At 36.5% G+C, this 15169-nt stretch overlaps 1 protein-coding gene across 2 annotated transcripts; it reads right to left on the reverse strand.

Moving 5' to 3' along the window:
• Positions 1 to 259: 259 nt before the first annotated feature.
• Positions 260 to 13460, reverse strand: LOC5572982 (PRA1 family protein 3). 2 transcript variants are annotated; one of them, XM_011495227.2, is made up of 3 exons: positions 13302 to 13460; positions 12767 to 13217; positions 260 to 771 (listed from the first exon to the last, which is right to left on the reverse strand). In XM_011495227.2, exons 2-3 carry the CDS (start codon positions 13194 to 13196, stop codon positions 635 to 637), a joined length of 567 nt encoding a protein of 188 aa, XP_011493529.1. In that variant the 5' UTR covers positions 13197 to 13217; positions 13302 to 13460; the 3' UTR covers positions 260 to 634. The 2 variants fall into 2 exon arrangements, with proteins under 2 accessions (XP_011493529.1, XP_001654308.1); XM_001654258.2 differs by having other exon boundaries at positions 12767 to 13250; positions 13302 to 13458.
• Positions 13461 to 15169: the final 1709 nt, after the last annotated feature.

Here is a 15169-nt window from a genome sequence, read left to right on the forward strand (position 1 = left end):
TGCCACACGATATACACATGCAAAAATGGTCATTGGCATAGTAAGCTCTCAGTTAATAACTGTGGAAGTGCTCATAAGAACACTAAGCTGAGAAGCAGGCTCTGTCCCAGTGGGGACGTAACGCCAGAAAAGAAGAAGATAAGCTTCTTCATTCATCGTCTTCGGCTTAGATTCACCAACTTGATACTTATTCAAGTTTCAAGTAACGGATTAGAATTCGTTCCATAATCTTGTATTTTTAAATTGAAATACCGCTCGGTTTCAAACTTGATCAAAATATACTTTATTGATGTTCATTGTTAAGGTGTTATATTATTTTTTGAGAAAGACAAACATTATTTTAAATATAATTACCTCCACGGTGAAGGCTCTACGACTAGGTATTGATTGCTGCCTTGCGCTAATTGATGCCTATGTACATTCAATCAAATCATGAAACAGACTCCCATCAGATTCTTTTTAAGATTTTCAAAACATAAGTCCGTTCCAGCAACGGTTGGTTTCGAAGAACAATAACGATGTCTGTTTAGGCTTAATCATTTAGTTTGGTTTCGTTAAATAAATCACTGCGCTTTGGATGGCTTAGCGAAGCAGATAGTGTCCGCCTGATGGAAACGCGTAGATCGCGAACAAGTTAGAACGCATCGGGCATCAGACCCATCGCTTCCAAAAACTGTCCCATCGGGCTTTGCTTGACGCCAACGACTTCAATCGTGTTGGTGATTTTGTTCTTAATGTTTCGCAATCGCAGAGAAGCGTGGACGAAGGTCACTGAAAGCAAGATAGTACGGTTAATTGCTCGTCATTCTATTTATCAAGAATTAAGTACAGTGGGATGAGATCACCGACGCACACTGTTTCGTTTTGTCGATTTTGTGCGCTTTTTTAAATGCGCCCAACCGTTGATTTTAGCGATATAGTTTGTTCGGAGATGTTTCCTGGTAAATTGAAGCGCATCTTTTAAGGTGAAGATGAATCGAAGCCACACCTCAAATTTTCGAGAGCACAAATCTGGAGAACCGAACATCCGTTTGAGCTGAAAATTGACCAATCTATTAAGTTTGCAGCTTAAACGGATGTTTGGTTCTCCAGATTTGTGCTCTTGAAAATTTGAGGTTTGGCTTTGATCCATTTTCACCTTAAAATTCTCACGTCTGTGCGACTATTGTCGTCAGCCTTCCCCATAAAACCTGCAAGTCAATTTGTTGTTCTATCGGCAACTAGGGAGTCGAAGCCGGTTATGGACCCTGTGCGTATTATGGACCCCCTACAGAAAAACATAAAATTAACACTCAAAGCAACCTTATTCCTATGAAAATCCACCGGGGGAACTTCGATTGCATTGTTAGTCAGCAGTTTGAGGCAAAATAATTCGTTTGAGACGCATAAATACAGATATTTGAACAGGTTTGTAAATGAAACCACACAAGAGGGTTCATAATACGCATTTCCAGGTGGGTCCATAATAGGCTCGTCGGCAGCGAGCCGGATTACATGGGAATCAAATGGAGGGTCCATAAAAGGAAACGTCAAATTTGTGAACATTCCTATTATGGACCCCGGGACGGTCCATAATAGGCATTCGGACAACAGTTTTTCAAATGCATATTTCGCTGGAAAAATCGAATGATTTTGCATGTTTCACAGGCGTACTGTGAAGTAAAGACATTGAATTTGTTGTTAGACTCCACAAAACGCATATGCGCATATGAGATATCATTGCGGATAAGCGTCGAGAATGAATTTCAACTACTAAGGGGTCCATTACTAACATTGAAACCCTACTAGTCAATTGCATTTTAAGCTATATTTATTTGATTCAATGACAACGTGGCGAAATTGTTCAATTCATTCTTAGAAATCTTATCAGGGTGACAGACCAAAAAATTATCTGAATGTTTCAGTTTTGAGTCCAATGGTACCGAAGCTGTAAATTACCATAGAGAGCTGGATCCTATTCTTGGCATTTTTGATTCACTTCGACAGTGGGGTTTTTTGAAAGCTATATCGGACTATATATATTTTTGTCTTGATGCATTTTAATTTTAATTTGTTTTTTTTTTTTTTTTGTTCAAATTCATCCTATCTGTAACTTTTGATTTAATAGTTTTCACACAACGTTTTCCAACCGTTATCAAAAATTGAGATAATTTGTAGTTCGTCACAGAACATATGAGAAGAATCGGATGAGAAACGGAGGAGATATAGCTCTCTTGAGTTGACCATTTTGTATGAAAAATGGCTTTGGTGCATTTACCGCAAGGTTTTACCACAGACAAACAGACGTCACACTTTCATCGATGTCCATCGACCTCCTTTTAACAGTCGATTCAAATATATAGTAGTTGGCTAATCCACCACCCGCAGCGCTTGCATCTTTTTTGTTCGTGTTAAGCTTTGATTACACAGTGCGTGCAATGCACGAACATTTGTTCATTCGTGCTAGTCAGATTGATAATGAAAACACTGGAGTAGGAAGAAAATTTATCTAAAGGCACTACCAGAGATTTCTCCATGTTTTTTTTTTTTTTTTTTTGAAGATTCCTCCAGGGATTTTTCAACAAATTGATTCAAGATAACCTCTACAGTGATCCATACATCTATCCATCCAGGTATTTTTCAAGCGATTTCTCGTGATGTTTCTTCAGAGATTTCTCCATAAATTCTTTCAGATACTTCTCCAAGCACTCCTCCAGAAAAATATCTACTGAGACTCTTGCACTGCCCATAACTGCAAAACAGTCACATTCGACATTTTTGACAAAATGGAGTTAATACCGGGGAGAGTCATCAAATGGCAAATACTTTCGATCAACTTACTGAAATCTGTGAGATTGTTCTAGAAAATTCGAAAAAATACCAAGTTGTTTTGTCACATTGGCAATTGTAACCGCATAACAGTCACATTGAGATTGTACATGAGCCTCATAATGCAGTAGCAACGAAATTTCTATCAGAATTTTTTTCTGACTATGCACCTTATATGCGATATGAGTTGTACAAAATTTCAGCCTCAAATAAGCACTTTTGAATTCTTAGTGATTTTTTGAAATATTAGTTTCCTCCCATACTGCGATAAAATGCAAACTTGGTATCCCATTTACTCAATGCCTACTTTTGTCGAATGTTACAAATATGCAGTTATGGGCAGTGCAGTCTCTAAGAACTTCTCCAGAGATTCCTCCAGGGTTTATACTAGAACAACTTCTTTTAAGATTACTTCAAATATTTCTACAGAAATTAGTTCGAGGATACATACATTCAGTGTATTCCACAGGTAGTCATCTCGAAATTCCTCCAGGAATTATTTCGGAGATTCTCAACGGATTGCTTCAGAGATTCTATCAGGAATTTTTGTAAGGATTCTACCATGTATTTTCCTAGGATTCTACGAATTCTTAAAGGGATTCCTCAAGAGTTTTTTTTCAGAAACTTTCCTAGACATAGCTTTAGCAAAATCGCTACAGGAAGTAATTTAAGGATTTTAACAACTACCTAATTATTTTAACAAATCCTCCAGGGATTTACCTAGAAGCTTATCTAGAGAATTATTCTGGGCCTCAAAAATTACCTTAGGGGATCTTTCCAAGAATTGCTATAGAAAATCTTCCACAGATTCCATCATGAATTCCTCCAGGAATTTTATCAGAAATAATCCCAAGTATTCTTTTAGAGATTCCTTCGAGAACTTTTGCAGAAACTCCTTCCATGAAGAAATTTTTGGAGAAATTCGTAGATACATTCCTGGAGAAATACTTGGAAGGATTAGAGGAGCATTCCAAGAGGAACATAGAGAAAAAATATTAAAAAATCCCTGCAGCATTTACGGAAGAACTCCCAGAGGAAGTTCTGTGAGAAATCCTGGAGGAATCTCTGGTTAAATCTCTGTAAAAATCCCTGAAGAAATTCTTGCCGAAGTTTTTGGAGGAACACCCGAAAAAATATTGGTGAAGGAATCCTTGGAGACATCTTTGGAAAAATCCCTGGAGAAAATTCCTGGAATATCCTTGGAAAAAAATCTGGAAGAATTACTGGAGGAATCTCTATCTATATTTTTCTGGAAAAATCCTTGGAATGATCCTTTGACGAATTGCAAAATTTATGAAGAATTACCTGGAAAAATCTCTGGAAATTTTTCTGGAGGGATTCCGGTGATTACCGGTGGAATCTCTGAAAAAACTCTCTAGCAAAATAACTGGAATAATGGAATAAAGCTTTATCGGAACTGGTCTAGAAAATACGGTTGTGGTAGAAAGTTCTTTTTAGGGAATCTCTGAAGGTTTTTTTTTTGAGAAATTTCTTGCAAAATTATTTGAAGAGTTCTTGAAAAAATAGATACTACAGGTATGTTCCGTTTTTATCAACACGATCGGCGATTTTCAGTTGACAAAAACGGAACCGTGACAAAAACGGAATAATTTTCTTGGACAAAATATTTTACAAATCTGTATAGAAAATAGCACTTTTAACCGAAAAGTACACATTTTCGTTGAATATTGATGTTAAGGGGCAGTGAGGATCCTTTCAATTGTTCATTCGTGTAGGTACGTAATGGAATTTGATTGCAGTCTCCAATCAATAAGTATGATTTTGCGATAAATCCTTAATAGTTGTAGTCTTACTTTTGGTCAGAATGGCAATATATGCGTTATGGAATCAAGTTAACCGGTTTGTATGTAAATTTATGTGCAAAAATTTACAGCATATATGAGTTTTTGGATGCTAATTATTACGAATCAATGAAGTGTGTATTACTTTCGTTAATACAAGAGATGGATTATTTAGAAAACTTTGTAACTGGCATGCAAGCATGATCGAAAATTCGATCAAATTGATATTCCGGTAATTTCGAACAAATCATGTCTAACACTAAAGTTAAGATCCTATTTTGCAAGCTCGCTGTAAATAATTGCCAAAAGATTAAAAACCCTAGTTCAAATTTCATTGAAACATCAATAAAACAAGGATTTTTTATAACTTTGACAACCTTCAATAAGAAATTGTGATGTGCTTGTAAATTTCTGTGAGCGGTATAAGATTCAACATTCTAAAATTTAATGCAGATACATAAAAGACACACGAAAAGGTTATTTTTGTTTCGCAATGTAACATGTATTTTTGAACTGAAAACTTAACTAAAGTTCTTGTTGTCTATTCAGTAGAACTTATGTTGAACAGATTCATCAAAAATATAGAAGTATACATACTCAACAACAAGCATCCTTGTCAAAGCATTGAAGCTTTTTGATTGGAAAATGTTTTGTTAATGGTTTCAATAAATTAGATGCATTATAGGCTAATGCCAGTTTGTATAAGACTCTTCATAAATGTATTTATTTCTAAGTGGAGAAGAGATGAGTGTCTACTTGAAGGTCAGGATCCCAACAAATTTGTAATAAAGAGGTGCATAGTGTGGTAACGGCAGATAGACAGCTTCTTAAATTTTCAATCATTTCAGCCCTACCTATTTCTCCTTCCTTGATGTAAACTTATATAATGGAGATTCAGAAATTTTCATTAGATTGCTATGTTCTACTGATTCTTGTCCTCTCCCTCTTGAATTAGAACTCTTGCTATAATCTGTGAAATTCCATCATGTTTGAGTCAAAAGAAATAAGAAATGATTAAAGTTTCTTTATCCAAAATACAACGGGTTTATAACTAGTCTTATCAAATACGAAATAAACTCGATCTTGTACCGTGTGCCGTTGCCCAAACATTTATGGTACTTGAGCAAAAGAAAAGTGTACAGTAATCTGTCAAATTTGGGTAACGAATTTAATACTAGAACGGGTACCCAGTTTGAGCTTCATTACAGCGTCTTTATTTCGTCTCTGGTCTGAATGTAATCGCCTCTACTTTTATGACAGAATATTTTAAATTTATTCCCTAGTTCATCTCTTTTAACAAGGAATTGAACATTGTCTGATCGAATATGCCAATAACATTTACATCGAATACCCTATGATGCCACATGACAAATAAGGATATCTGCAGCTCTAAAGGTACTTAATTTATTTTGAATACGTACTTAATTCAACTAAGAGATCGTCCATAAACAACGTGGTCATTTATTGGAGGAGGGAGGGGGTGTCTGGCCAATGACCACAGTCCATACTAATTTTAAAATTGTTGTATGGACAAAACACCACAAGAGGGGGAGAGGTCCGAAAATAAGAAAATGACCACGTGGCTTATGGACGACCCTTACAATCTTCAACTGTTGCTAAGACGTGGCCGTAGCAACTATCGACTGTTGAAGGATGTGTTAATGTTGTCTAGTAGCCCTAGTCAAGCTTGAACACTCTGTTTAAACAAAAGGAGGCCGAGAAGGAGGCAACCCTCATTGAATAGTATAGGACTTGACACCCACAATACATGTGCACAACACTAACATAATGTCGAAAATCCAACTCTGAGACATTCAAAAAACATTTGATTAGCTTCAAAATAAGTTTTTAGACTATATTCTAAGCATTCGAAAAAATAATAATTTTCCATATTTTTGTGTTGATAAAAACGGAATAGTTTGTTGACGAAATCGGAACGTGACAAAAACGGAGCGTTATAAAATCGGAACGTGACAAAAACGGAACATACCTGTATAAAGATTTGGAGATAATTATGAATAATAAAACGACCTTCTAGGTGGCAATACAAAGTTAGTTTTTTGTGAAAGTCATCAATAAATTTATGGAGAGAAGTTGGAAGGGATCTGAAAGAATTCCTGAAAAAATCCCGGCAGAAATTATTATCCTTTCTAATACATTAAGAAAAAGTTACACATTATGCATTAAGGGTCAAAAATGACCCATGTATTTTAAACCGATATTCGTTCTTTTAACTTTATATGAAACGAATAGAACTCTTGTGGGTATGGCCATGTCACAATGGCACAAGGACACCTGGAACCTGTTTCAGAAGGAAATGGTACATATCATTTACGGTTTAAATTTCATAGTTTTGCATTTACAAGAGCATCAAGAGAAACTTCTACAGTTTGAGTTTATTTTTTTGCTCATTGACCATGCTGATGTGTATATCGTATGGCAGGTACGAAGATACTCTATGCTTTGCTAAGTCGGGAACATTTCCAATCCAAAAAAAAAAACATCGACCGGTGGGATTCGAAAAGATTCGCTCTCATTCGACAAGTCATAATTCATGTCTTTTTTACCTATGAGTAAAACGACATTTTATCGCTGACGAATTCTAACTTTTGATAGCAATCAAATGACCAGTTCAAATGGGGCTCCAGGTTCCTTCAGGAAAACCTCCAGGGATTCCTTCAAAAATTCCTACCGAAATATCTACAGAGACTCTTCCAGAGATGTTTCCAGGAATTCATTCGGAGATTCCTCCAGAGATTTTACCAGTAAATACTTCAAGATAATCTCTCCCGTAATCTCTATAGGATTTTTTTCAGGAATTCCACCGGCGCTTTACCAGAGATTTCGACATGAGACATTTTAGACCTTTTCTTATAGCGCTTCAGGATTGTCTTCAGCGATTCCTCCAAGGATTATTCCATGAATTTTTGCAGGGATATTTCTACAGGGATTCCTTTATTTAGAGATTTCAAGAGGAGTTCCTGCAGGAATGTCTCCAGTGTTTCGTTTATAGATTCTTCCAGTAAAATCTTTACTGGGATTCTTCCAGGAGTTTGTCTAAGGATTCTTCTAGGATTTGCTTCAGGAATACTACGCATTTTTACGGAGATTTTTCCAGGGATTCAAGCGATTTATCCTTGTATTCCTTCAGAGGTATCTCTAGAAAATCTTTCGGAGACTTCTTCAAGGATTCCTCTAGGAAAATCTCTACAACGATTCTTGCAAAGATATATTTAAGGCATTCAGCTAAGTATGCTGTTTCGCTCAAGAAAAGTAAAGAAATTCCTTGACTGAATGAGTCAAGAAATTTCCTACAGAGAGCCCCCTTTGAAATGACATTTCTTCTCAACTGCGTACTGCGATCAGAAAAATGTGATTTTCTGGACCATTTCTGGAAATAAATTTTCCACACATCGAGATAGGCGATTCCTTTTCTTGTCAGTAGCAAACTAGCCTTTCTTCAGAAATTGTTCCAGGAGTTATAATCTCTTCAAGCATTATTAAAGTTATTTCCCTAATAATTTCTCCAGAGTTTCCTCTGAGGGTTCCTCCAAGGATACATACAAAGATATGCACAAGTAGTAATCTAGAGATTCTTTCAGGAATTAATCCGAAGATTTTTTCCGGGATTCTTCCATAACTTGCATCAGAGATTTTACCAGGGGTTTCATCGGGAATTCCTCCAGGGGTTCTACAACTCACGAATTCCTCAAGAATTTTATTCAGGAATTCTACTAGTGTTACTACCAAGAAAATCGCCGCATGATTTACTCCATTCCAAGGATCTGTCCAGATAATACAGGGATTCCCCTTAGATTTCTTGGGAGATTAGTTCTGGGCCTCCAAAAAAAAAAAACATCCAGCGATTCCTTCAAGAGTTCCTCTTCGAATTCTTCCAGAGATTCTCCCACGAATTCCTACAGGAATTTCATCAGAAATTATCCTATCCAATTTTCCAGGAATTACATTAGGAAAATGTATACTAAAGTTCTTCCAATAAATTCTCTAAGGGCCGATTTCTTCACCCTTGCTTAAGTCGTAAACCACGTTTACCCATACGATTAAACCAGGTTTAAGGTCTAAGCGGTGGTGAAGAAACCGCTTATAAGGGCCAATTTCTTCACCTTCGCTTAAGCCGTAAACCACGTTTACCCATACGATTAAACCAGGTTTAAGGCCTAAGCGGTGGTGAAGAAACCGCTCATAAGTCAATTCCTTCAGGAAAATCTTTTCATGGATTTCCGAGGATTTCACCTGGCATTTCTACAAAAATTTCCCAATGGATTCCTATAAAGACTGCGTAGCCGAAAAGCGTGTTCCATGTTCCAGGGATTTCTTCAGAAATTCCTCCAGACATTTTCTTGGGAATTTCTCCACAAGCTCATGCAAGAATTTCTCCAGAATTTCTTCCAGAAATTTCACCGAGGATTCCTTTAGAGATTATTCTAGATTTATTAAAGAGATTCTTCCATGGATTGCTCCAGAAATCCCTCCAGGAACTTATCCAGAGAATTGGGTCCTAAAATGTTTAATGAATTATTGTCTTTATTCAATAGAGCGATCAGGGTGGCCAGTGAAAAGTCAATTTCAAATTCCCGGTTTTCTCCCGGTTTTTTCCCGGTATTTCAAAAATATTCCCGGTTTAATGATATGCTAAGAAACATTATTGCGATTTTTCAAACGACTTTTAATAAGATATTTTGCTGCGCATTCAAATTTTCTGGGCTTATATTGATTCTGCTAAATTCCAGTTTGATCTATGAAACGATATTTTACGACGGTCATTTTAAGTAATCGTGGAAATTGTTATGAAAAAGTTCAGTGGTAAAACAAATTTGACCCTTGTTTATATGATGGGATCGAGTCAATCTTTGAATAAATCATAGTTTAAATTTTAAACGGTCACAGATTTGGAAGACATAAAAATGAATTTTTCAATTGTTCAACATTTCGTTCCATGGTCATCAGCATAGAATTTTTTGTTATGTTTTATCCCCACAAATCTAGAACATTTTCTCAAGGCAATTATTTCTGATAAAAAATAATAGTCATAAAAAATAGTAGTCTGAAATGAACTAGAATTTTATAGTATTTTTACCAAGCCCAAACAAGAAGCGAATGGCATATCTTCAATGAATAGCGTAGGTTGTAAACGCATTTAATTTGATCTTAGTGAATTACAAGCTTGCTTAAAGAAATTTATAACATTCAAACATTGTAGTTTTTAACTTAAAAAGCATCATGAAACTATATGAAAAACTTTTCGCAAAATGTTCCTTCATTAAATGTTTTCAATTTACTGGCTAATTATTTACTGGATTAGAGTAGGGGAAGACGGGGTAAGAGCGCCCGTCGGGGTAAGACGGATCACCTGTAGTTTGGCATGAAAATGGCGAGTTTCTTGAAAGTTCAACAAGCACTTTCAATAAACACAAGATTTTTGACATTCCGAAGTATTTGGGGTGATATTCACATTATTTTTTTTTTTTTTTTTTCATAACAAGTATCAAAACAAAGTTTCTGCTCGTCAATATCGAATTCGATCTAAGTTTAACAGATGCTCACTTAAGGATTTCGCAAGGGATTGTTTTGTAAAAACATATCAAATTACCCGTCCATGCTTTAACAGAAATATCATATATACTGCAGTGAAGTGATATATGAATTGTGAATATTTAGCTATGAAATAAGGCTCTTGTTGTGAAATTTGTCCAAGCGGGGTAAAACCGACGACTGTAGATGGGGTAAGACCGCCACCTCTAATTTATACCAAATAAAATGTCTAAACCATTTTAAAAGTTGTACATTACTATTCATGTAAAATGAAATCAATTTTGTTAAAAATACAAGCCAAATCCGCATATTTTTCCAAAATATGGATGCCTTAAGGTAATAATAAGTATATATCTAAGTCTTTTAATTAATTAACCCTAAATATTTTTCAATATCCACGATAATTAATGAAAAACATGATACTTTTAGAATAACAGGGAACTGATATACTTTTTTCGCAAAATTGAGCACGAAAATCGTGGTGGTCGCTTTTACCCCGTGGGTGGGCGTTTTTACCCAGTCGCTAAAAATAATCGTGATAAGAAATCACTTTTTCAAACTTCAAGAAATAAATAAATTATCACAAATATTTTGATCATGCACAAGGCTTCAAAAAACGATATGCTGCATCGAGAAGGGATTTATTCATTCTTAATTTTGACACATGAATTGAATTGCTTAGGCGGGCGGTCTTTTCCCGTCTTCCCCAAAGTGGTAACATTAGTATAAAGAATATGTTCTTGACTTTATTGACTAACTTGGGATTCGAATTCAGAAGCTTTTGTAAAACTCCACTAAAGTACAGATCGTGCTGGTTAAAACATTACTTGGTATGCATAATTTTCCCGGTGCTAATTGAAATTCCCGGTTTTCTCCCGGTGATTCGAAATTCCCGGCTTTTTCCCGGTTTTCCCGATTTCCCGGTGCGCTGGTCATCTTGGTGTTCTTGCAACTACTTTAGCAATTTTTCCAGCTCAAATAACGGCTATAACATATTTAAAATATAAATTTAAAGATGCTTCCAAATATGAACCTTGACATTTTTGATCATGTTTGTCGACAAAAATGCCACAGGACCAGTCTTGGGAACTGTGACCACAATTCACCACAGTTCATCGATTCTGCCATTCAACCAAAACACAAAGCAGCAGCAGCATCAATACCATCAGGCGTTGCGCTGCCAACGGTTCACACACTGCTTGACTGTTTTTGTCTCTCTACTATGACCGTTTTCGGGCAGCCATTCCGAGGTGAATGATTGAAAAAAGTGTTAAATCATTCAATCGCTAATATTTCGCTAGTGTTTTCAATAAATTGAAATCTATTAGCCCTAACAGAAAAAGCATAATCATTCCGTTGCGATACATATAAACAAGTTCAATTTCATGCTACCTTTATCGAGCAAAAATGCAAAACCCCGAAAACCGCAAAAATCGTGTCACCACTGTGCTCGAGTCATTTCGCATTCGGGGTTGAAAAACGTTAGGAAGAAGAAGATTACAGTTTTGAAGAGCCGTGACATTTTTTGGTTTCGAACGGTCATGGTTTGCTTTGGATTTTGATGGTCGTGTAGAAAGATGTAAATGTAGAGGCGGTAAATGTTTGCTCCAGTACTTTTCTCATCACTGCACAGGACTTCTTATTTATTTGATGAAATCTCTGGAGAAATTCATGGATGAATCTCTGTAGGAATTTATAGAGGAATCCTCGAAGAATTTTTTGGACGCCCAGAATTGAAATTGAAATCGAAATTCCGTTACTCAGTTCATTTCAAATTCAATTAATCCTTTATAAAGCTCCACCAATTCAGACCTGTCGCATGGCTAACCATGGTCACTCACATTCCAATCGCAGTGTTTGATAAAAAGAAGAGTAAAATTAGCACTTGGTTTGCGTAAATTAAAGATTAAGAGAATGACTTCAAGTATCGAAAATTAATCTTTTTTTAACAAACATACATTAATAAATATTAGTGTTTTTTTCCTGTCGGTGGTACTTCCAGGCGAGGATAGAATTTTAGAAGCCGCGATTTTCGTGGATGAAATTTAGAAACAGCCCTGAAATAGTGACTTTAGTGAATTTTTGTTGCAAATACTGACATTTAACTCTCACATTCCCATGGTAGCTCCTGAGCTCCATTTATTTTCAACGAATTTGAGACAAAGCAAATCAGATGTATGTATGCATTAGTTACTAGAGTATAATTATTCACTCATCAGATTAATCTACATGTCAACTAACTGTTTCAGTAGCCAAAACTATTGATAAACAATCAATCTTTAAAAACATAAGTATCGCGTAAAGTAATAGAAATATAAGGCTAATGTTTCTACTCGTAAAGTATAAGAGAGAGAAATATCGTCTCTTCGGCAAAGTTGTTTCAAATTATATACAACTTTGTCAGACACCATATGTCTATTAAATAGAAAACTATTCTTTCGTAACATTCACTGCTAGATGGATTGATCACAAAACTTATTGCAACAGAAGATTCGCTACAATATATCAAGAAACTATCATCGCTAAAATCAATGGTTTATGCGCCATTCTAAAATCGCTCGAAATCGACAAAACGAAACACTGTGGCGATGGGTTTGACTTACGTGAGAAGGGAAGAAGCACGGCAAGCATCACAATCAGGACAGCATCGAACATGAACAGCAAAAGATAGCAGCATCCGAGAACTCCTCCCAGGACGGCCCACTTGTTCGGTTGCTGTTGGCTACTGGCCGCCCCCATCGTCCTGCGTGCCTCAGCAGCGAAGAACTTTACAAACACGTACAGCAAGGCCATAATGACCATCATTCCCAGGATCACCTTGTAGGGATGAATCAACCCGATCAGCAGAAATACGGCTCCACTCATCAGCATGTAATTGGTTTGATAGTAGAGCAGGTTCTTCACCACTCGGTTGCCCCACTTTTCGAAATCCTGAAAGTTGGGCAGCTGGAATCGGGCCGATTCTAGCAGGAAATCATTGACGGACCGCAGAGGCGCCAGCTGGAGGCTACTTCCCGCCTGAGTGCTAGTCATGGTTTAGTCCTTTTACGAGATCTGGAAAAAAGAGGGATCCGAGCCAAAAGAGTTCTAAAAATAAAACATACTCACTTCACTCATATTTTTAATTGAAACACTTACCTCGGGAAGCGAAAAAGACCTTACTTCTTGCGCTTTGATTCTGGATGTGAAAATGCACCTTTTCTGTGAACTGCACGACGATGACATCAACAAAAGGGAAAATCAAATTCTCTGTTGTTGTTCTTTTTCTCTTATTCTTGCACGATGGTGACACGGAACATCATCGATGACACCGAGGCAAAAATGACGATGACTCATCAGAAGGTGCTACGCGTAACTTTTTTCACACATTGATATTGCGGCGCTCATTTTAAATCCACATCCAGCGGCGGTGGTAACGCGCAGATAATATTTATGCGCACAATTCAAACGCAACGTCATAATTCAAGTAAGGTTGGATTTTTTTTTTCCATTCTTCGAGGACGCGAGCAGCTCCTCCTTTGTAATAGCAGCTTCAATAATCATTTTATCTTCTTCAAAGCCAATTCAGGGCGTGAACCATTTGGGGTCTTCGTTTAACTTTTGGTTAAAATTTGACAGTTCGGTAGTTATTTCCCCTCAAACGGTAGAAAAATAACTTCGGGTTCGACCCATTTGGAAGTTTGACAGATGGGTGGTTATTTGAAGTGAGTCATTTCTAAAGTCTCCCATAGCATTTCAAAAGCACTTATGAACGTTTTGCACTATTTTTTTTTAGTCCATGTATAACTTATAGTAGTTTTTGAACACAAATCAACACTTCATTAGATAAAGTATGCTTCAAAAAATTATTAATTTAATTGATTTGCCTAAATTAATTAATATAAATTTCGTTAAACTCAAAATATTTACCCTGTAGGAATGAATATAGATAAGTCCTTTTTGAATGTTACTCGACAAATAAAGTTCAATCCAGAAAAATCAAAATTGAGAAAACTTTCAAAAAAAGCAAAATGATTTCCTACGAAGTAATTTTGTTGATTTTCGTGATGTTTTTGTATTTCTTTAAGCCAAAAGATAACTCAGCGGAAATGTTTTTACATTGCATGATGCCATCTCCCAGAACCGTAAGTTTAATTGATTTGTTTTAAAATGAAATTTTATTGATTGATTTCTCGCATAACTTCTGATCTCGCCCTAAAAGCCATTGGTAACCATGTGTGTAGCTCGTTGTTTCTGAGCATTTTAATGGATTTTCATGTTATTTAACAACACTATGTGGAAGAATGGATCATTATCTACCTGCCCGTGATGTTGGTTTGGATGCTTATTCTTTCATTTGCTCAGAAACAACGAGCTACACACGTGGCTACCAATGGCTTTTATGGCGTTATCTCAGAGTATGCGAGATTTGTTGATATGGTTTTGTTTTCAGGGAGTAAAATATGCTGTAAAATGTCCTGGATCCAGAGTAATGACGGAGATTTTGAACTTTAACCCTGTCGCGATAAAAGAGCACCTCAGAGTATCAGCAGCCGTTTTTCAAAGAATTTGCCAGCTAGTTCCGGAAAAGCGATCTGGATGGGAAACGGAAATAGATGTAGCTGTTTTCCTTTTCTGGTTGGCTACTGGAACCAGTCGTCGGGTGGTTGGCGCAGTGTTTAATGTTCCTAGAAACACAACGAAGAGGATCTGTGACAACATGTTGAATTTCGTAATCAAGATTTTGATGAAACAAATCATCAAATATCCGCGAGAAGAGGAATTAGCAAACATTGCCTATAAATTTTGTAATCGAACCAGAACACCGATCTTCGACAAAGCTGTAGGGGCGATTGATGGTTCACACATTCGTATTCAGTGTCCGACTGCTTTACATGACCAGTACATCAATCGCAAATTGACCTATTCGATCCAGTGTCAGGCAGTTTGTGACAGTAATTACAAATTTCTAGATATTTGCGTAGGTTACCCAGGTAGTGTACATGATACACAAGTACTGTATAACA

This window comes from Aedes aegypti, chromosome 2 (genome assembly GCF_002204515.2).
Source record: "Aedes aegypti strain LVP_AGWG chromosome 2, AaegL5.0 Primary Assembly, whole genome shotgun sequence".
NCBI classification, from domain to species: domain Eukaryota; kingdom Metazoa; phylum Arthropoda; class Insecta; order Diptera; family Culicidae; genus Aedes; species Aedes aegypti.

Bases quoted from the DNA above. Each gene is read 5' to 3' on its own strand.
- LOC5572982 (XM_011495227.2), bottom strand. From the start codon at position 13,196: ATGACTAGCACTCAGGCGGGAAGTAGCCTCCAGCTGGCGCCTCTGCGG. The intron at 772-12,766 runs GTAAGTCAAACC...TCTTGCTTTCAG, and splicing joins CGTGCTTCTTCCCTTCTCAC to TGACCTTCGTCCACGCTTCT.